The sequence below is a fragment of the Hippocampus comes genome, unplaced genomic scaffold, assembly GCF_001891065.2.
Source record: "Hippocampus comes isolate QL1 unplaced genomic scaffold, H_comes_QL1_v1.1 scaffold137, whole genome shotgun sequence".
Lineage (NCBI taxonomy): Eukaryota > Metazoa > Chordata > Actinopteri > Syngnathiformes > Syngnathidae > Hippocampus > Hippocampus comes.
In genome coordinates, this window is record NW_017806002.1 from 1188552 (window position 1) to 1209305 (window position 20754).

Consider the following 20754-nt stretch of genomic DNA (forward strand, 5'->3'; position numbering starts at 1 on the left):
TTTGCTCCATTTACAGCACTTTGTATACAGCGGTGGGTGTTTTAAAGTGCTCTATAAATACAGTTGAGTTGAGTTTCGTTGAGTCTCCTGGAACATTGTTACCCTCACATTCCCAGGAGGTGTTGCCGTTTGGTTAGCAACGGAGTGCAATTGAGCGCAATAGGTAATGTGTGAACAATGGCACCTATGAACTCAGAAATTAAAGTTAACACTCATTTGGCAAGCATCTTAGGTGCATGAAGCTATCGAGGCAATGTGGGCTACAATTGCCCCAATTTTTTTTAAGTGTCAGGGAAGTACGATAGCGCCAAAACGCCCGCCGACCCCAAGCTGAAGGGCCGCTCAAATGAGAGAGTGAGATGAGTTACAACCGCAGCGCTCATGGACAGCAGGCGTGTGTTTACTGGAAATAGAGTCAGTAACCTCATTCTATACCCCCCTCTCACCCACCATACGCTGTGTCACATTAAAGAGGAAACGTCAACGTAGACATGCGCTCCCATGGATAATGAAGCATGAAGTAATCAGAAGTAACTCAGCTCGGCTTAGCAACCGCACAGAGCTCTGATCACATAAACGGGCTGTCAGTGCCGGATTGCCGGGGCTTGATCACGAGCGCCTTAACAAGTACGGAGGGGCGAATTTTTGCAGTATGGTGTCATGAAGACACATCTGCTGCACCGCAGAGCTCTTGAGAAAATAGAGCAAGGTGGATTTGTCGCCTCAATGTGATCCTCACGCGTCTGAGTGGAGCGAGGGGGGCTGTCATTCTCGGAGAGTGTCGACACTTGCGGGAATTTCCTGTCGTGTGGTGCGTTATCAGAAAAAAAAAACCCAAAACAAAACAACAGAGACCTCCGCCGTTTCAGCTTCAGAGCTCAAATTCAACAATGGGGTCTCTGCAGATAAAATGTTTTCTCTGCTCGTCAAGAAGCCAAAATGCTGAGGTATCAAGAATCACATTCACATGAAGAAAGAGGCTATCCATCCAGTTTCTTTTGCGCTAGGCCTTATTTGGGTCGCGGGTGAGCTGGAGCCTAACCCAGCTGACCTTTGACAAGAGTCAGGGTGCAATTGGACTGGTCATCAGCTAGTTAACAGGTCGCCTGTAGACTAGCAACCACTCATATTTACTGACCACTGCACTAAGACCTAAAATGTAAAGCTCCTTGGGGCCTTGGATTTAACTGAGGGCTAGAAAGAGGAGGATTTTTTTTTCCTAACCACAATACAACATTGCCACGATGTACCTGTGATCTTTTGGATGCAAAATGGTCTCACTTCATCATTCTGTCAATGTGTCATAATCAACACGTGTTACGAGTTGATCTTTCACCGTCATTTTCTCATTTGCGGGATTGAAAAGACTCGTGCTTGTGCACAACACGCACATGATAAAGTTGAGCGAAATTTCAGGCCTTAAGGCATGAGGTTCTACCGCAAAAAGATGGATGTCTGCTACCTGAATGAGGACAAGCGCTGTAGGAAACTTCATTTCAGATAGCATCACAGGATTATTTATGCATGTTTTGCCCGCCTGTACAGTTCATAAAGGTTTCATCATGCTGACTGTTTGGATGATTATAATTAATTCCAATTGGAAATTCAGTTTTCAAATTCAAATAAAGGTTGGCTAAGGAGATTCGACAAATTAATGTATTCATATTATTTATTTTAAAAAAAGGTCACCGCTCACCATACTGGCAGCTGGGCCCGTTGAATCCAGCAGGACAGTCGCACAGCTGAGTAGATCCCTCTCGACACCGACCCCCATTGAAGCACACGCCGTAGCTACACACAGCTGGATGACAAAAAAAAAAAAAAAAAACACACAGGTAAGTGAAACACCTGGTTGACATCACAACATCGGCAAAGCCGCTGCTATCAAAGATTTATCTTCAGCCTGTTGACTCCTGACTAATGCAGGACTGCAAGACTTGTCCAGAATCTTAACACTTGGCTGCAAATGCAACGTTTCCATTCCAACACCCCAAATGCTTGATAGCAACAGACTGGATTGCTCCCAAGCGAAAGAGCTTCGCTTCCCACAAGGAGATTAGATATGAACTGAACTTTTAGATGAATGTCACTGACCCAGTGGTCACGGTAACATTCTAGGACATGAACTATAAGTGTGCTCAGCCCCTCCCCCACCCCCAATCAGAATGTCAAACAGTACCTTGTCATTAGTACTGTACATAAAAAAAAAAAAAAACAGTCTTCCATTGAAATTTCAATCCATCCATAAATCTATACCGCATGTCCTTATTAGGGCGAATAAAGGAGTCACCCTTGATTGGTCGGCAAACAACCATTTATATTTACATTTCATTTCCAGCCTCTGTCAGATTCACACCGAACCAAATAATGTTTTTGCATTCCAAAAATGCAGGCTCAGACAAAAACCGAAGAAAGTCGCTCCGACAAAGTATAAACTGAAATCGCTGGTCACAAGGAGCCAAGAAAAACAATGCAAGAAAAATCCGCTGGTAAAGGCAAGGTTCAACACAGCACCGAGATTACATGAACGAAATATCAAAATCATAAACGGTTCCTCCTGATGGTCAATTTAGAGTCTTAATGTGTATTTTAGTGGGAGCAAAACTGTAATATTAGTCTTTTTTTTTACAGTGGGAGGTTACTACACTGTGTTCAAACATCAGTTGCTTAAAGGGTTATAACACTGCGACCATCTATTGGTTAGCTTGTCTTTGATGTCTTGACCTGTGTGTTAGCATTAATTAAGATAGTAGGCTTTCCTAAGGCAGTTATGTGGTTTGCTTTAAATATACAACATGCAATTCTCTTTGTTTAGTTTGACAGTAAACCAACTATTAGTTGTAATAAACAGCTTGAAGCTTCGTTTTTCTTAAAAGTTTGGTTTACGAGGCTGTCTACCAAGCGGTTGCTTGCTGTGAGTTAAGTTTACTACCACCTTATAGCGCTTGTATCTTTTTAAGTCAAAGCAAAAAAAAAAAAAACAACAAAAAAAAAAATGCCGACGTGAGACGTGACAGCTCGTATCTTGAAAAACTACTCCAACTACTTTTTTGGTGGTGCTCCCCCCTCCTGATTAATCTCCTCTGAATTAAAAGCCCAAATGTGGTATTCAGGATGGCATAAAAGTCACTCTCATCCGTCACAGGGAAAGTGCGCTTTTCACTACAAAGACACCTTCTGCGAGAGGCTTAACGGCGTCCGCAGAGAGCAAAGGCAGACAAAGCGGGGGCAGCGGCTCGTGCTGAGCAAACTGAAAAGCCCAAAGCAGGTGTCGCTCTTCCAGCTCGCCGAGGGAATGACCACATCGTCACAGTGGCAGCCCGTTGTTTGTTTAGGCTCCGTCGATCTGTTTAACCCTCAGAGAGCGGTCCCAACAGCAGGGTCCTGAATTTTAGGCCAATTCACAGACAGAAAAGGGGTTCCTAAGTGGTGCCCAGACATCAACAAAGTACTTTGAGGTAACAAATCATCATTTACTGCTTCAATGAGTTTTTGTAAAGCGGTTATTTCATGTGAACTCGGACAGGTGTCTTTAAAGTTTTAAACAAGAGTCTTTTGGATAAATGGTCAGTTTGGCTAAACGCAGTGACACTTGGGAAGTGGGCTTTTTGGTTTTAAGTGTGCTTGTATGCATTATCCTTATGTGTTAATATGTCTGTGATACACTGTCGTCAAGATAACCCAAAGTTGAAGAACACTTTACACACCATAAAATCACTCCAGTCTCATGCAAATGAGCTCGCCCTCATTTCACCCTACATTAATGAGCCAATGGCGAGTCCAGTTTTTATTTACAACATGGGTCTCTCTTGCACCGTGCCATGACAGATTTTGTGTTGATTAGTGAAACTAGCATCAATGGTACATATGCACTCAACATATGAAATCAAGTCATGTCACGTTTATTTATGTAGCCCTTCACCACAAAACGTCTCAAAGGGCTCCACATACCCACAGTTAACAAATATTAACGACATCACCTGCTCTTAACCCCCAGGAGAGCAAGGGAAAAAAACTCTAAAAACCCCATCTGGGAAAAATGAGAAACCTTTAAAAGGGGCCGCAGATAATGGTTGAAAGGTGAGGCAGGTTACAAGTTGCCATTTAATCTTATTTCAAGCTTCTCAGGAGGAAAAATAACTTCATTTTTTTTAAAGTGTGTGATATCTTAGGCTTGTGTAATAGGAATACAGTATTCAATATTTCGTTGCTGGTGCTTTCCAAGGTGAAAATGTCTCTAAAAGTGACTTTTTTAAGAAAGCTAGCTCCTTTAGCTAACTCTGTGTCGTGCCAGCTTTTCTGTTCAGTGATTCAGCTCAGGTTTACATTTGAACACGTTTACCAATGAGTTACTACTACAAAGGAGAAAAACAGTTGACGCATTCGGCGAGACAGTTTCACCATGACAACAGTGAATCGGTGACGGTGGAAGCTCAGTCTGTCTGTCTCGCTCCCTTACTCCCCAATCAGCAAATGGGGCACCAGCCAAGCTTCGGTTATGGGGAGCAAGAAACCCTCGAGCCGTCAGAACATCCAACCGCACCGTGCAGTTATGATTATGAACCCCTGAGACCGATTCACCGAACCCCTAGGGTTCGATCGAACCCAGGTTAAGAACCACTGGTTTAGCATATGAATGTTTGAGCTGGGGTTCATTCATTATTTTACACTAATTGCAGTATACATCTGGGTCCGTGCCTATTTACGTACAACTATGCCACGCGGTCGCCCCGAGCGCCGACATACTGTTCAATGACACCCACATAAAGACCACCCATGGCTAGACACCGTACCATTGCCTTTGTTTGCACCACGAGAACCGTTTTGCATGTCCTACCTCTGCCGCCACAAAAGGAGGCCAGTTCACGTTCGGCATTTAATCGGGAGGACAAACCGGTGGAGCCATTGTCCCTGAACCCCGCCCCCCAGGCCCCACCCAACCATAATCACCACCACAAAGCTATTGTTGCCATCAATAAACTTAACCTCTTGCATCCACTTCTGACTGACCCTGTTCATCTTGTCCCAGGCCCGTGGCTGCGGACCGACGCAACTCATGGATGCTTTCAAATTCTCAAGTGGAGGAAGTCGCCTTCTCAAAGTCAAGTGCCCTTCACTCTTTGTCAGAAGCACATCCAGCCATCGAGACAATTGGAGTTGACTCGGAAACGGACAAGGGTCACCTATGAGATGTCTGGAGGGAAGGGGGAATGCACTGTGACCCCCCCACATGTTTAAAAAGAAATTAAACGACATGCCTCTCAGAACATAAAATAATACATTGACATATGTTTACTTGATTAGCCCACACTAAAAGGAAAAAAAAAATAAAGGGGAAAGTCAATTCATGTGACACGTAATGTCATATTGTTTTTAGAAAAAAAAATGTTTGGTTGTAAAATTCCTTTAAGACCTAAGCTCTTTCTTCCTTTTACTTTGGAAAAAGTTATATTCATTCAAAATATTGTTTTTTCAAAGTTTTTCTTGCAAAACAGACTTTTTGAGAGATATTCAGGGATTATTATTAAAAGGATAGTCATGTGTTGTATATACCAAAGAAAATATTGAATATAGCTATATACACATTTCAAAATTAACATTTTTTGTCCTAAAATTGGAGATGAAAAGGTAGAATTACAAAAGAAAATTATAAAGTAAAAATAAGAATCTTACAAGCATTACTACAATTTCATTTTTTTAAAGAAAAATGGTGGAAATATTGTAAGTACGAAATTGGAATAATATGGAATATTATTTAAAAGAGAAAAAAATTGACTCCTAACAAGGATACATTAGTAACAAGATTTCCCTGATAAAATTGACTTATTTCACAAAACTCAAAATATCTTTAAGAAGTCTTTTTTCTCATCAAATTAATTTAAAAAATAAAATAAAATTCCCACTCGCGAAAAGGACTACAGGATTGAAGAGGTACCCTCACAGGAAACCTACATTTAGAGAACCAGACCGGAGTCAAAGATAACAGGGAAAATGCTTAGCTAATGACAGATGTTAACTGGTTTAGCATATGAATGTTTGAGCTGGGGTTCATTCATTATTTTACACTAATTGCAGTATACATCTGGGTCCGTGCCTATTTACGTACAACTATGCCACGCGGTCGCCCCGAGCGCCGACATACTGTTCAATGACACCCACATAAAGACCACCCATGGCTAGACACCGTACCATTGCCTTTGTTTGCACCACGAGAACCGTTTTGCATGTCCTACCTCTGCCGCCACAAAAGGAGGCCAGTTCACGTTCGGCATTTAATCGGGAGGACAAACCGGTGGAGCCATTGTCCCTGAACCCCGCCCCCCAGGCCCCACCCAACCATAATCACCACCACAAAGCTATTGTTGCCATCAATAAACTTAACCTCTTGCATCCACTTCTGACTGACCCTGTTCATCTTGTCCCAGGCCCGTGGCTGCGGACCGACGCAACTCATGGATGCTTTCAAATTCTCAAGTGGAGGAAGTCGCCTTCTCAAAGTCAAGTGCCCTTCACTCTTTGTCAGAAGCACATCCAGCCATCGAGACAATTGGAGTTGACTCGGAAACGGACAAGGGTCACCTATGAGATGTCTGGAGGGAAGGGGGAATGCACTGTGACCCCCCCACATGTTTAAAAAGAAATTAAACGACATGCCTCTCAGAACATAAAATAATACATTGACATATGTTTACTTGATTAGCCCACACTAAAAGGAAAAAAAAAATAAAGGGGAAAGTCAATTCATGTGACACGTAATGTCATATTGTTTTTAGAAAAAAAAATGTTTGGTTGTAAAATTCCTTTAAGACCTAAGCTCTTTCTTCCTTTTACTTTGGAAAAAGTTATATTCATTCAAAATATTGTTTTTTCAAAGTTTTTCTTGCAAAACAGACTTTTTGAGAGATATTCAGGGATTATTATTAAAAGGATAGTCATGTGTTGTATATACCAAAGAAAATATTGAATATAGCTATATACACATTTCAAAATTAACATTTTTTGTCCTAAAATTGGAGATGAAAAGGTAGAATTACAAAAGAAAATTATAAAGTAAAAATAAGAATCTTACAAGCATTACTACAATTTCATTTTTTTAAAGAAAAATGGTGGAAATATTGTAAGTACGAAATTGGAATAATATGGAATATTATTTAAAAGAGAAAAAAATTGACTCCTAACAAGGATACATTAGTAACAAGATTTCCCTGATAAAATTGACTTATTTCACAAAACTCAAAATATCTTTAAGAAGTCTTTTTTCTCATCAAATTAATTTAAAAAATAAAATAAAATTCCCACTCGCGAAAAGGACTACAGGATTGAAGAGGTACCCTCACAGGAAACCTACATTTAGAGAACCAGACCGGAGTCAAAGATAACAGGGAAAATGCTTAGCTAATGACAGATGTTACTTTTTGACCTTCAGCTACTTCCCAGCCTTTGTGTGCCGGACCTAAAAACATGATTAGACCCTCAACTGCCTCTCAATAACAGCACGGCATTTGCCTAATGAGCTCACGCAGATACTTTAGGAGGTAACACACACGCACAAACGGAAGAAAATTTCTCAACAGAAGGTGCATTGGAGCTCACATTTACCCTGGCTCAGTGGCTCGGAGAAAAGGGCGATTAGTTCGTCCCATCTCCAAGCGCTGCAACATATTTGGTTACGGAGATAAAAGCCCGTTTGGAGGGGGAAGCCATTGTGCCGTGAAAAGAAGAGATAACCCCCTCGTGTCTACTCGAATAAGGGAGACATTGGGAAGCAGACTTGCTGAAGGGAAGGGATAGGGATGCAATGTTGTAAGCCATTTGGAAAAGTTGTACCGCGGACACAAAGAGCCCTTTGAAAAGCAACGACAGGGAGAGACCACGACATCAAAACGGCAGAGAACTTTCCTCATGGGGACTCAATTTGCTATCCAGAAAGAATGAGGCCGAGGCTTTGGCCAAACTACTCACAAAATGTTTGGGATATTTAGCTTTCGTATGAGATTTCAGGCAAAATCTGAAAAAGAAAAAAAAAATGACAGGTGAACTTAATTTTACCTTCTATGAACAGTCCTCCGACACCGTGCTGCCTTTGTGCACCCGTTCTATCCTAACGAACCTTAATTGGTGGAGGCGGGACTGCCATCTGCAGCATCACACCCAAATTGGAATATGAGTCTCTGGGAAAGTTCTTCCGAGTGTGACAAGATAGAAAGGCATCTCAAAATGTTTCTAAATGGAAAAAAAAACCCATTTAGTTTGTCTTGTCAAAATAGCCACAATATATTAGCTGATGCGTAAAACACAGAAAGTCAGGTTAAAAGGCCCAGCTGTTGACTAGGAAGCTTTTGTGCACAGGTGTCAAACTCAAGGCCCGGGGGCCAGATGTGGCCCGCCACATCATTTTATGTGGCCCGCGAAAGATCAAAGATGACAACTTCCACGATGCTTGCTGAAATCTGTACCAAAAGTTTAAATTTTCAAATGTAATAAATCAGTGACATATTGAAAAGCATTTTCTTGTTACTAAACTCCTCATCACAGTTACTTAAACAATAATTGAATAAAACTTTATTCTTGACTTCTTGATATAGTTTCAGTCATAACGGCCCTCCTAGGGAAACGGTAATTATAATGTGGCCCGCGACAAAAATGCGTTTGACACCCCTGATTTAGTGCATGGTATGAAGGCTATGCAAGGTGGATCAGTGGCTATCAAATCCCATCAAAGAAAGTTTCTAGGCGGTGAATGCACGAAACTCAGCTGATCTGTCGGATTTGACTTTTTGCTGAACTGGCCGTTCACATTTTTTTTTTTTTTTTTACTATTTGTGTGTATCAGCAGGTGCCGTCTCCAGATCCAGCTGATGAGCACTGTTTTTTTTCTTATCTTTTTTTTTGTCGCCTGGGGCAATGACTTTCTGGCATAAACTGTCTGTCCATCAGTAGGTCCTGGCACGGCAAGACGGTGGTACGTGACCCGACTGAGTCAGGTCAGTTGACATCTGGGGGTCGTGACGCTATTGTATTGTCACACACAACACAAGTCAAACAGGCATGCTGCTGATTGACAACATCTCTGGACGATAAAGCACCTCTTGACCATTTTGACCTTCGAACTGAAGATTTCATTCGGAGCCAAGGACCATTCCTTCGGACAAAACCAGGCTTTGGCTTTGAGCAACCACAGTCCTCATTAGCCACTTCTACAAAGTGATCCTGAAAAATTGGTGCATCAGAGTTGGAACAGAAGACCTGATGTCCCGTTATATTCAACCAGGTATTCTGTCCTTGGCTGAAGTGAAGTCTATCCGAGCTGAATTGCGCGAGAGGCAAGATACGCCCTGGATTGGTCACCAGATAACCCGGCGGCACCTACACAAAACTCATCAAGGGTAAAATTGGGCTGGAACTGTGCATAACCAATGTAATTCAAACAGTCAGGTCTGTCTGTCAAACAGGTGTCAAGGTGTAGCTTTTGGAAAGAGACAATTGGCTTCAATGCAACAGGGCGAGAGAAATGAGTGCTACGTGTTAAACTGCACAGGCAGCAATCCAGAACTTCATTTAACACAGCGGTAGCCTCTCTTACATTTCTGAAATCAGGAAATCTGCCAGGTAGACATTGCTCCAGCCATTCCGCGTTTATACACGGGGCAGAGCTATGAGGTGGCCTGGGGTGGCAATGGACACCCTTTTTAATGACTTTGTTGTTATTTTCACATGAAAGCAGTATTTTTTGACCCCTTGATACTCAGCCACACTCCATTTATAATAACTGCTTACTTAATGAATACATTTTAATTGATTGGAATGCATCTTCAGCAAACAACGTCAGTCAAAATCATTACTTTGATACCACAGAAACTGAATTTTACTTTTTAACTGGGGTGAAACAGCTGAAAAGCTCAATGCGACTGTGGTTTTGCCATTCTCGCATGAAGGCATTACAGGAAGAAAGCATACTATAAAAACCAAATGAAAAATAATCACTAGATGGATACATTTCACCTCCAAAATGTGTTTAACATAGCGGGGAAACACTACTTACGATAAAGGCAACCGGCTTCTCCATTAAGTTGAGACCATCCGGAACAGCACTTGTAGACTGTGTGGTAATCCTGTCGGTACACTTGTCTGTATGCGGTGTAGTACGCTGTCCTGTCAGCGTGAAAAACACAATACAAGCAATCATCAGACCCATGACAGTATGCGTAGCTAATAACGAGTTGTTTCGCCAATTGTTTTCTTTGGCACGCATTTCCCAGACGCGTCTTTGGAGAATGATGGCAGATCCCCATGTACTTTTGGGACCCCTCTCATTGTTGCAAGGCCACGGCGATTAGGCCCGGTGACAACGTGCTTTGTTTGGAGCAAGTAATTGTAGCCCTCGGCGGTCTTCAAAGCAAGGAGTGAGAAACCCTGACGTGAAGTGAGCCAGGGACTGTGTTGCCATAAGGACTCTGGGTGGAATGTAGCTGCGGAGACTTTTGTGGGTTTAATAGTTGGTTGGGTTGAGTGGGGGGGGGGGGGGGGTTTACACCTTGTATTTAAGCATAAGACGGCTGTCATTAGAGGACAAGCCCGCGAGAGTAAAGGAGATTTGGGAAAAGCAAAGATGAAGGGAGTAGGAATGATGACATTGTGGTGTTATGGAAGGATCAAACCAAACATGAATGGTGGGAAAAAAAATTAAAAAGGCATCCATTTAAAGTGTATCCACAGGCCCACAGGCCAGACTTTGCCCACATCTGGTCAAAAAACAAAAAAAAAAACAAAAAAATATTTGCGCCGCGAGTTCCTCACCTTCTTTCGTATCCTAAACACCACGACTGCCCGGCGCAGCCTTGCTTCCACACTTTGACCATGCGCGTGAAAGCCTGCACGCACGGCTGCCTCTGGGCGACCAACATCATCTCCTGCTCCATGCAAACATTGGGCCTGCAGGCAAGCGAGAAAAAAGAAATTGTTTTGGCGTCAACATATACTAAAGGTGAACACATCTAAAAGTCAACTTGACGAACAACTAAGTTGGACACGTGAGCTTGAGTAAGGCATCGTGTTTATGTGGTGGCTTTGATATTTTCTTTTTAGGTGGTAGAATTTTAAGTCATCCAAAAAGTTGATCTTGTACAAATTTCGTGATGTTTCTCACACACACACACACACACACACACACACACACACACACACACACACACACACACACACACACACACACACACAGGTATTAGTAGAAAAGTAATTTTGGGGGCACACTTCAAAAGGTCGACAAAGGGAGCAGTTTTAAGCGCATTGCAACATCTCTGATTCAAATACTTCATAAAAGAGTGTGTCACTTATTTTCAACAAAATTTAAAATAACCTTCAGGAAAACAGTTGATTGAATTACTGTTACTTCTTTTCTCGCTTTGTTACTCACAATTAAAACTTTTTTTTTAATAGTAAGGGGATTTATAAAACACTTATTTTCCGATAATCCATTTTTGTACCGACACAGGCATTAATACGTGTTTTAATTAAAGGATCCCTTAGACCCGCTACGCTTCTGTATTTTCATGTTGGTGATGATGGTAGTTTTTAGCACTTTTTTTTTTTTTTGAGGTGAGCCTATCCCAGCTGACTTTATGCAAATAGGTGGACAACACAGAGGACTGGTCACCAGTTAATTACAGGGCACATTTAGAGACAGACAAATGTTCACACCATCACTGAGTGCGGAACTTAACCCGCAATGACTGCACTGAAGTCAGGTTATGGTACCACTGGACTTTCAGTGACGCCTACAACATTCAATAGCAGTATTTTGTATTCCTGCACACACAGCAAGAAGGACAGGTGGGGCGGTCTAAAGTAAGAGTCAAGTCTTTTAAAAATAGCAGCAAAGCCCAATAAGGAGGATTTAGTTGGGGGCGGAGGGGGGGGGGGGTTAAGGACTCCGAAATGTGTATCCAAGAGGGTGAAGACCAAAAATGATACAATTTGGAGGTCAGCCATTGCGATCATCAAATGTCTTCTCCCCCCTCCTCTACGTGACCACAGAAAAGCATCTCATTGATTGGCGAATGCGATGATAGCCATAGAACAGGAAATGGTCAATCACAGGGCACACATAGACAAAGATTCACACATGCAGTACAGTATCTGGACAAACTAGAGTCTTCAGAAAAAAAAAAAGTTTAAACGTGCATGTTCAATAGTTTGTTTTAATTCATTCTCATGTAATGTTATTGTTCGAAGTTAATAAAATCATAAGAAGCAATAACATACCTGTGAAAAAATGTTCAGTTTTGCAAAATTTTGCATTTTACTGATGTATTTGTTTTATTAAGCCTTTTATATCAATATTGAAGAATAGTTTATATCAATATTGGAAGAAAAAAAAACCTCAGTGAACTCCCACGGTCTTGCACAGACTTGTTACGCTTGAAAAGCTCCTAATTGTAGTGGTGTGTTACTATAACACTAGCTGGTAACAATTTGTAATTGTTTTCATTTGTTTGTTTGTTTTGATGCCAGGCCCCAGGGAGTGCCCGTGATAAGTGTGCCAAGAATGACCCGCAACTCTAACTCACGCCTTCTGTCTCCCATTGGTGTTTTTTTCTTCAGGCACGGTGGCGACCTCTAATTCGGAGGACAAAATGATTTTTTTTTATTTAGCAAGATTACTGTCAAATCATAGTCTCTGTTTTAATACATAGCACAAAATGATATTTCTTAATTTATCTCCATTGTTTCCTACGTGGGCAATTGTTTGGAAGTTGACTTCCACAATAAAGTTTGATTTGAATGAAAACATGCCGAAATACGGACTACAAATTAACTTAAAGGGTGCAACAAAACACATCAACATCATTTTCATCTGCACCCTAAAACACAGCTTGGGAGAGAGCAAGCAATAACCGACCCATCGCCGTTATCATCATCACCAAATTTTCACTCTTTATTTTGACATTCGGCGGATTTGTTGACTCTTCCCATCAAAATCTCACGTGATTGAAGAGGCAAAGTGCAATCGTGTCACTTAAGAGTGCGTTCCCAAGAACTCGCCACTCTGACACGAACCTGTTGCATATCGTGCAAAACCGTCAGAAGAGCATCAAGTAGAAGTGCACCGGTTACTCACATATACGGCTGAAGACTGTTGGAGTTAGCATACCGGTAGACGGGAGATCCTCGAACAAACACTGAGAGCAAAAGTAATAAAAACACACTCTCCATAATCCTCTGGCTCTTTGGGGTTTTAAATACGCGATTCTCACGCATGTGCGCTCATGAGTGTAAAAATCACCAATTAACGCTACAAAAATATAGATTCAAAATATCAATAGTTAAAAGGCACGTGAGAAGTGATGATCTGCGTGGAAATGAGCCACTCATTCCAAAGATGACACAGCCAATACGGGCACGGATCAACTCTCTCGCTCCCCTTGTGTGTGCGCGCGTGACACGCTGCCAGAAATCACCCAGAAAAACAGAAGCTCATCCACACTTGCTCCCTGCAGATGTTTTCACTGGGGGGGGCGACACAAAAAGAGACCTGGAGGAGGCTCCCTCCATTCACGTAATGTGCGCGCGCGCGATGTTCGAAGCCCTCGGCACACGGATACACTCCAAGCTTGCGCACACAATATTCTGCAAACACTTCATGTGTTTTTAGTTTATTTACCTATTAAACTGCTTTTGAAGATTGAAGATTTAGTTTACCCTTACTTAAAAGTAAAAACATACGAAAATATAGAGCAGTGGTTCTTAACCTTGTTAGAGGGACCGAACCCAACCAGTTCATATGCACGTTCACCAAACCCTTCATTCATGAGAAATAAAAAAAATATTTTTTACAAGTTCAAGACATTAAAAAAAAACACATTTGTTAAAAATAGAAAAAAAGTAAATACAATTACATGGCCTAAGTATCATCTTTTTTTACCGTGACTCCTGAGCGAACTAAATTTTCACGCAGCATTGATTGGACAAGCGATGTCATGTGATCATCTGCAGCCAGTGATGGCCAAGCGGGCGTGTCATAACTAATTGACATGTTGAGTCAGGTGTGGCAGAGGCTCGTCAAACCCCTTAGACCGATTCACCGAACCCCTAGGGTTCGATCTAACCCAGGTTAAGAACCACTGATATCGGGCAAATATAAATGAGTGATTCTCAAATTTATGGGTCGGGACCCAAACAAAACTCTATTGCAGATCTATTTTGGATGGGCCGTGGGCAGCCAAGTAAAAAATGACACATTTGTATTCTGAGTTTTTCAGAACAGTACAGAAGCGTAACATCTGACAGTTCATGGATGAACTGACTGGTGATTGGATCCCACAAACGTAGAAACCAACAAAATCTGCAACAAAACTATTTATTTACTAGAAAGAGCGCACCGACGGAGTATAAACAGAAATCGGTGGTCACAAGGAGCCAGGAAAAACATGGGGCACACAAAAAGCACTTGCAAAAAGCAAAGTAACATAAAGCCGAGAATCTAAATGAAACGACAAGAGTCCAGGTTCACGAGAACAAAACAAGAGCAACATCAAAGACAAAATAATATTAATACGAGGAACGAGAGAGCAAAACAAAATGACAAGACCAAACGATCTCGAGAACAACACCTGAGCATGAGCAGCAAACAAGGTCAATAATACAACAGAGCCTTGAGCATTAGGCAGTCCCTGTATACATGGCAGCAGGTGTGCACGCTGGAGGGAAGGCCCTCCTCTGCCACCTGCTGGAGACACACAAGAACATAATCACGACAACAAGTTACCCACATGGAATGTACAATAGTATTGCATAAACGTAAGGATATGTTACTCACTTGCACTCCAGTCACTAGTTATTCTGAAAACAAATGCAGTGCCACTCAGTCCTCGGTAAGCAGGCGTCAAAGGTGGCAATATGCAGTATTCAAACTCATCTGAAATGGCGTTTAAAAATATAAGTGACTTTTAAGTGTATTTTCAGAGGCTATTTTGAAACAACAAAAAACAAGAACATGTTCACACACATCAGACTTGAAGTGATGTTATCAGTTGCGTTGGATTCCGAGGATCCCGTGAAGTCCTCTAATGGTTTGTGTGTTGGGGTTAAACAGCTGAATGCGTGGTCAAGAGGTCGGCGGCCACCGCTGTTCTTGTAAACAAAGGTCTCATTGCTCACATGTGTGCTCGTGACCCCCTAACAGTGGCAGGTCACTGCTGAACGGTCCTTGGAGGAGGACGCAGCGTCGGCTACAAGGATGACGTTCAAATTAGGATACATGATATCTAATGACTGCTATTTGTACAAACTGAAAGCACTCGGTTTCCTCCATATTTTCTCATTTGATTGGTTTTCATGGAAATATTTTACTTACTGTAATTGTGGCTTCACTCCATGGGAGAAATTTGTCATAAAGTGTTTTGTTTTTTTTTTAGTTCTATGTGTTTGAAAATGGTATGGAGGCTGAATCAAATGCTTCGACAGTCACAGGTTGCCCCACTTGAGATTGAAATGATCAGTCCACTGCTTCCCTGATTGTCAAAAAACTGTTGGTGACTTTCCATCAGAGATCTAGCAAATAGGAACGAAAGGACTGTAACGTGCATGAGGGGCGGTTAGGTGGCAATTTGCAAAGAAAAATTAGGTCCAACCGCAAGGATGCCTGCTTCTACTTGGAGCTCATTGGGCATTTTACCTCGTAATTGTTCATCACAGGTCAGCAATTTGTACTTTGCACAATATCGTTGCTTCAAATCAAAATGGCCGACTGTCATACAGTCAACTTTTTCATGCAATGTCAGACTCCGTAAAAAACAAAACAAAAAACTACAGACATGTAACGTGAAGTTAATACATTTTGATTGTACCATAAATGTGCAAAGGTAATGTCAGATTCCATAAAAACAAAAAATGTAAAGCACCCGCGAGAGGGTTCTGTGTGTGGAACTTCATCCCAAAGTACCTCAAGTATGGTCGCAACACCGCCGCATTTTGTCTGGCTATAGCATTGTACATCCCCTGTGAGACACAGATCTTAAGTTATTTGAACCCTTTCTTGATTAAATTAATTTAATACAGAATGTCGACGCTTAGGAGAAAAGAAACAGTGTATGAAAGAGCCATACGGAGACATCTTTTAACATACACTACCATTTAGGGAGCAAGACACCCTTGCACAAAATGGTAAACACTTTGCTGAACCAGAAAGAGGAGCTCCATCTGATGGCCAAATCAAAAATGTAACGCCAGCTCAGTTGAGTCCACTACACTCAAAGGTATTTCAGTATTTTATTTTTAAAGGGGTTCCCTCCCCATTTTGTCTCCGATTTTTCGTGGAAAACGCATATCGAATGTTTATTTGCATCTTTTTGATGATATAATTTTTCATTATAATTTTCTATGTATAAATTCTGGAGGGCGATTTTCCCCGGTGACCCAGTAGTTAGAGCGTCGATCTCACAGTGCAGAGGTCGTGGGGTCGATCCCGGCTCTGGCCTGCCTGTGTGGAGTTTGCATGTCCTCCCCGGGCACTCCGGTTTCCTTCCACATTCCAAAAACAAGTATAGCAGGCTGATGTAACACTCTAAATTGTCCCGAGGTGTGAGTGAGAGTGCGAATGGTTGTTTGTCTCTGTGTGCCCTGCGATTGGCTGGCAACCGGTTCAGGGTGTCCCATGCCTACTTCCCGAAATCTGCTGGGAGAGGCTCCAGCACCACCCGCGACCCTTGTGAGGATAAAGCGGATCGGAAAATGAATGGATGGATGGATTTTCCCCACATGAATCCCGAGAAACGTGGCAGGTAACTTATGCTAAATTAAAAGATATTTGGCTCCCACTAGAGTGACTTTGGGGGTACAACAGCTTTCTGTCTGCACGAATGGAGGCGGAGTTACTCACGTCAAAGCCTTTCCAACAGCGCCCTCACCACGTCGGGAGAGATCCCGCCCGAACTTTGAACTTTAGTACCATGCAATGCGTAATAACAGCGCGACGCCTCTCGCCAGGCAATTCACATTTTATAGCGAGAGCGCTGTGCGGCAAGCTTTCCTTTAAAATTGTCTCGAAGCGAAACATGTCTGCGAAGCGACCGGTTACCTTGCTGGGCACCATGGCCTTTGGAGGCCGGGCGGACGCCGAGCAGAGTCTGGAGATGGCCAAGATCTTTCTGGACCGCGGACACAAACAGCTCGACACTGCACATATGTACATGGACGGAAAGTCAGAGGCCATCATGGGGGGCATGAACCTCCCCAAAACAGGTCATGTATTTTCATGTCATTGCCCGGGGGACGGAAATGGCACTAATTTGGTTGAATGGCCCATGTAAGCATGAGGGATTCCTCTGTTTCATACATTGGATTTATCTAATGGAAAAGAATTACATTTGCATCGTTATTTATGGGCTTGTCCGGGCTAAAGTTGTTGGGTACGCGCGTGACTCCTCATCAGGAAACGACACTCTTGATTCATGACCAGTGAGGAATAACAGTGCCAAATAATTTACACTCGTTACACTTCTATTTGAAGTTGTTATTTGGAGGTGCCACAATCGCAAACCTGTCTGTCGCAATCTTCGCTCTCTCAACTCTTTTACGATGCGGATGAGCGAGGAGGCTTCTTTATATTAGGCAGCCTGTATGAGTAAAATGTAAAATACAACTGGAGGTAGCTAATGGGAGTAGCAACATTTCCCTTTCGTGATAAACGCGCATACTTAATATACAGTAGTCTAATAGGTGCTGTCATTTAAAAATATGCAGTACTGTAGATATTTGTCGAAACGGAATACACTGCTGCGAATTTCTGTTGGAAAAATACTATTCATTCAAACAAACAAAATGGAGGACTGAAATGTTACGAAGTGATCGACTTGTGTCGTTTCCTTCTCTGGATCCAGTCAGCATTGCCACCAAGGCAAACCCGTGGGACGGCAAAACGTTGAAACCGGAAAGCGTGCGCTCTCAACTGGAGACCTCTCTGGAGCGACTGCGGACCGACTGCGTGGACCTCTTCTACCTGCACGCCCCCGATCACCTCAATCCAATCGCGGACACGCTCCGGGCTTGCGACGAGCTCCACAAAGAGGCAAGAGAACACCTTTTTATTCAGTTCAGACTCATTATGACAGGTCCCCGTGCACCTCATAATTGGTTTCAAAATGTCTCTCTCAGGGGAAATTCAAGGAGTTTGGACTGTCCAATTACGCATCCTGGGAAGTGGCTGAAATCGTGTGCCTGTGCAGGCAGCATAACTGGATTGTTCCCACAGTGTATCAGGTAATTCAATTGGTTTTGTCGATGGGGTGAGGAGGCAGGCTTTTTTTTTTCCAAGTTATTTTGACTGTGTTGAATGCAACCGTTTTTTTTTGTTGTTGCTCCTATTTTTTCAAAAGATTTTTGTGGTTACATATAATCTGCAGTTGTGAGACTGGTTGGATGTACCGGCAAATTTAAGAGCTGGCTTAAGTTACGCAATTCAAGCCTGTGACATTGTATCGTCATTAAATTGCATATTTTACACTGGCCTTTTCTTGTTTATTTTAACCCAAGGCTTAAAAGATTTCCTGAATGTCAGCATGCTGTGTTATTTTAACAATGAAAGGGTTCAAATAACCTCTGGCCTGTGTTTCAAAGGGGATGTACAACGCGACAACCAGACAAGTTGAGACGGAGTTGCTGCCATGCTTGAGGTACTTTGGGATGAAGTTCTACGCGTACAACCCTCTCGCAGGTGCTTTAGTTTTTTTGTTTTATGGAATCTGGCATTACCTTTTCATATCTGTGGTCCAATAAAAATGAATTAACATTTTCGTATTCTCTCACTTTTGTACCCATCAAAAAGGTTTTTTTTTTCTCCGAAATGACTTGGAAAGACATAATGGAACTAGAGTTTGGATTCTCTGTCCTAGGTGGCCTTTTAACTGGCAAATATCACTATGAAGACAAAGATACATCTCAGCCTGCAGGAAGATTCTTTGGTAACAATTGGGCTGCAGCGTACAGAGACAGGTACATTTCAAGCACTTTTGGATGTCATCATTCCCAAACATTAACTTGTTTCATTAATTTGACTCTGCCCCACCCCAAAAATTTATAAATATATATTGATGTTCTTCAGTATGGGAGCTGTTGCATCTTTATTTTTGGAAAACAAGGAAAAATATCGACTCAACCACAGAGCATAAGACATTTATTGGGGGGCCTTTTTTTGTATTTTTGTCTTACCACCAGTGTTTATATTTATAGTATTATATTTTTCAAATATTTTACTGTTAATTATTTTTAACAATTTACTAGAGACCTTTATTTGCACCTTTTTTCTTTATTAATCTTCGAATCAATTTTCTGCATTTTATGGATTATTAAATTTTGATTATTCTTATTTTTGGTTTTCTTAATTCATATTTTTGATTTACATTTCGTGGCAACACAAAAATATTTACTTGTAATTTTATAGGGAAGTTGTATTCCCCCCTCCCCCATTTACTAGTACTAGTAAAGATGACATTTTTGTTCCTTCAATTTGTTTGCAATATTAAAAAAACTGTAAATCGTGTGACTCACTCCCTGTGGCAACCCAAGTCACAATATTTTTTTAAAACGACATTACCGTATTTGGAATAAATGTGTTTTTAAACCCATCATTCACAAGTGTGTGTTTCTCTCTCTCTTGATAGATAGATAGAGACACACTTGTGGCAAAAATTAACCATTGCTACTTTAAGAGGAAATATTGGATTCTAATTAGGAATGAATTGAATTTGCATTGTGTGTAGGTACTGGAAGCAGAGTCACTTCCAAGCCCTAGAAGTGGTCCAAAAGGCCTTGGAGGGGGCATACGGCCCGACGCCGCCCACTCTGTTGTCTGCAGCCATGCGCTGGATGTACAAGCTCAGACAGAATCTGGCTGCCGCGGAGGAAGGTCCTCTGGATGAGAGGGTGGTGAAGGCTTTCGGGGACGCTTGGAACCTGGTGGCTCACGAGTGTCCCAACTATTTCCGATAGATGACGCAGAATGAAAAGTTGGGGATGATGGGCTCTCGGGTGAAATTTGGAATATTGACCTCAAATGCATGACAAGCGTTACACTTTGACCTTCTGTAAGTGGATGCGCATGTCCAACCTGAAAGTTTTTTTTGGGGGGGGGGATAAATATGGAATGACCTTTGGAGGACTTCATAAAGGTTCCAACTTCTCCACTGATCAAACCTAATTTGAATTTGCGCACACATTTTGCTCCCTTCCCTCTTTAACTCTAATTATGTTAAAAAATAAATTGTACAGCACACACAGTCTATTTTTCCGAAATGGATGACATTTCATTTTCAGATTTTCACTGTGAATTACTTGCTTAGTTGGTACATGTTATACAAAACATTTCTCCATAAGTAATTTTCTGAGCAATATTTCAGACCAGAGCTAAAGTCAACTTGAAAGATGTCAGTCCATGTATTTTGGGATTTTGGGATTTTTTGGGGGGGGGGGGGGTGCGGAGAAGTTATTTTGCTCCCTTCCCTCTTTAACTCTAATTATGTTGAAAAATAAATTGTTCAGCACACACAGTCTATTTTTCCAAAATGGATGACACTTCATTTTCAGATTTTCACTGTGAATTACTTGCTTAGTTGGTACATGTTATACAAAACATTTCTCCAACCAAATAAGTAATTTTCTGAGCAATATTTCAGACCAGAGCTAAAGTCAACTTGAAAGATGTCAGTCCATGTATTTTGGGATTTTGGGATTTTTTGGGGGGGGGGGGGGTGCGGAGAAGTT

At 41.8% G+C, this 20754-nt stretch overlaps 2 protein-coding genes across 3 annotated transcripts in view; one reads left to right on the forward strand and one right to left on the reverse strand.

Moving 5' to 3' along the window:
• Positions 1–13446, reverse strand: part of megf6b (multiple EGF-like-domains 6b) — a 55662-nt gene extending 42216 nt beyond the window's left edge. For both annotated transcript variants that reach the window (XM_019892481.1, XM_019892483.1), the window contains exons 1-4: positions 13118–13446; positions 10798–10932; positions 10043–10152; positions 1697–1801 (exon numbers count right to left, since the gene is read on the reverse strand). In XM_019892481.1, the coding sequence (XP_019748040.1) occupies positions 1697–1801; positions 10043–10152; positions 10798–10932; positions 13118–13257 (490 nt within the window). In that variant the 5' untranslated portion in view covers positions 13258–13446. The remainder of the gene's footprint in view (positions 1–1696; positions 1802–10042; positions 10153–10797; positions 10933–13117) is intronic.
• A 3395-nt stretch (positions 13447–16841) lies between these two features.
• On the forward strand, positions 16842–20273 carry akr7a3 (aldo-keto reductase family 7, member A3 (aflatoxin aldehyde reductase)). Its single transcript, XM_019892461.1, has 6 exons — positions 16842–17238; positions 17877–18064; positions 18151–18255; positions 18613–18709; positions 18888–18987; positions 19755–20273. Exons 1-6 carry the CDS (start codon positions 16857–16859, stop codon positions 19981–19983), a joined length of 1101 nt encoding a protein of 366 aa, XP_019748020.1. The 5' UTR covers positions 16842–16856; the 3' UTR covers positions 19984–20273.
• The last annotated feature ends 481 nt before the right edge of the window (positions 20274–20754 follow it).

Excerpts from the sequence above, each read along its gene's own strand:
- akr7a3 (XM_019892461.1), top strand. The coding sequence starts at position 16,857 with ATGGAGGCGGAGTTACTCACGTCAAAGCCTTTCCAACAGCGCCCTCAC. Across the intron at positions 18,710-18,887 it reads CGCGTACAACCCTCTCGCAG|GTGGCCTTTTAACTGGCAAA; the intron begins GTGCTTTAGTTT and ends TCTCTGTCCTAG. Across the intron at positions 18,988-19,754 it reads GCTGCAGCGTACAGAGACAG|GTACTGGAAGCAGAGTCACT; the intron begins GTACATTTCAAG and ends CATTGTGTGTAG.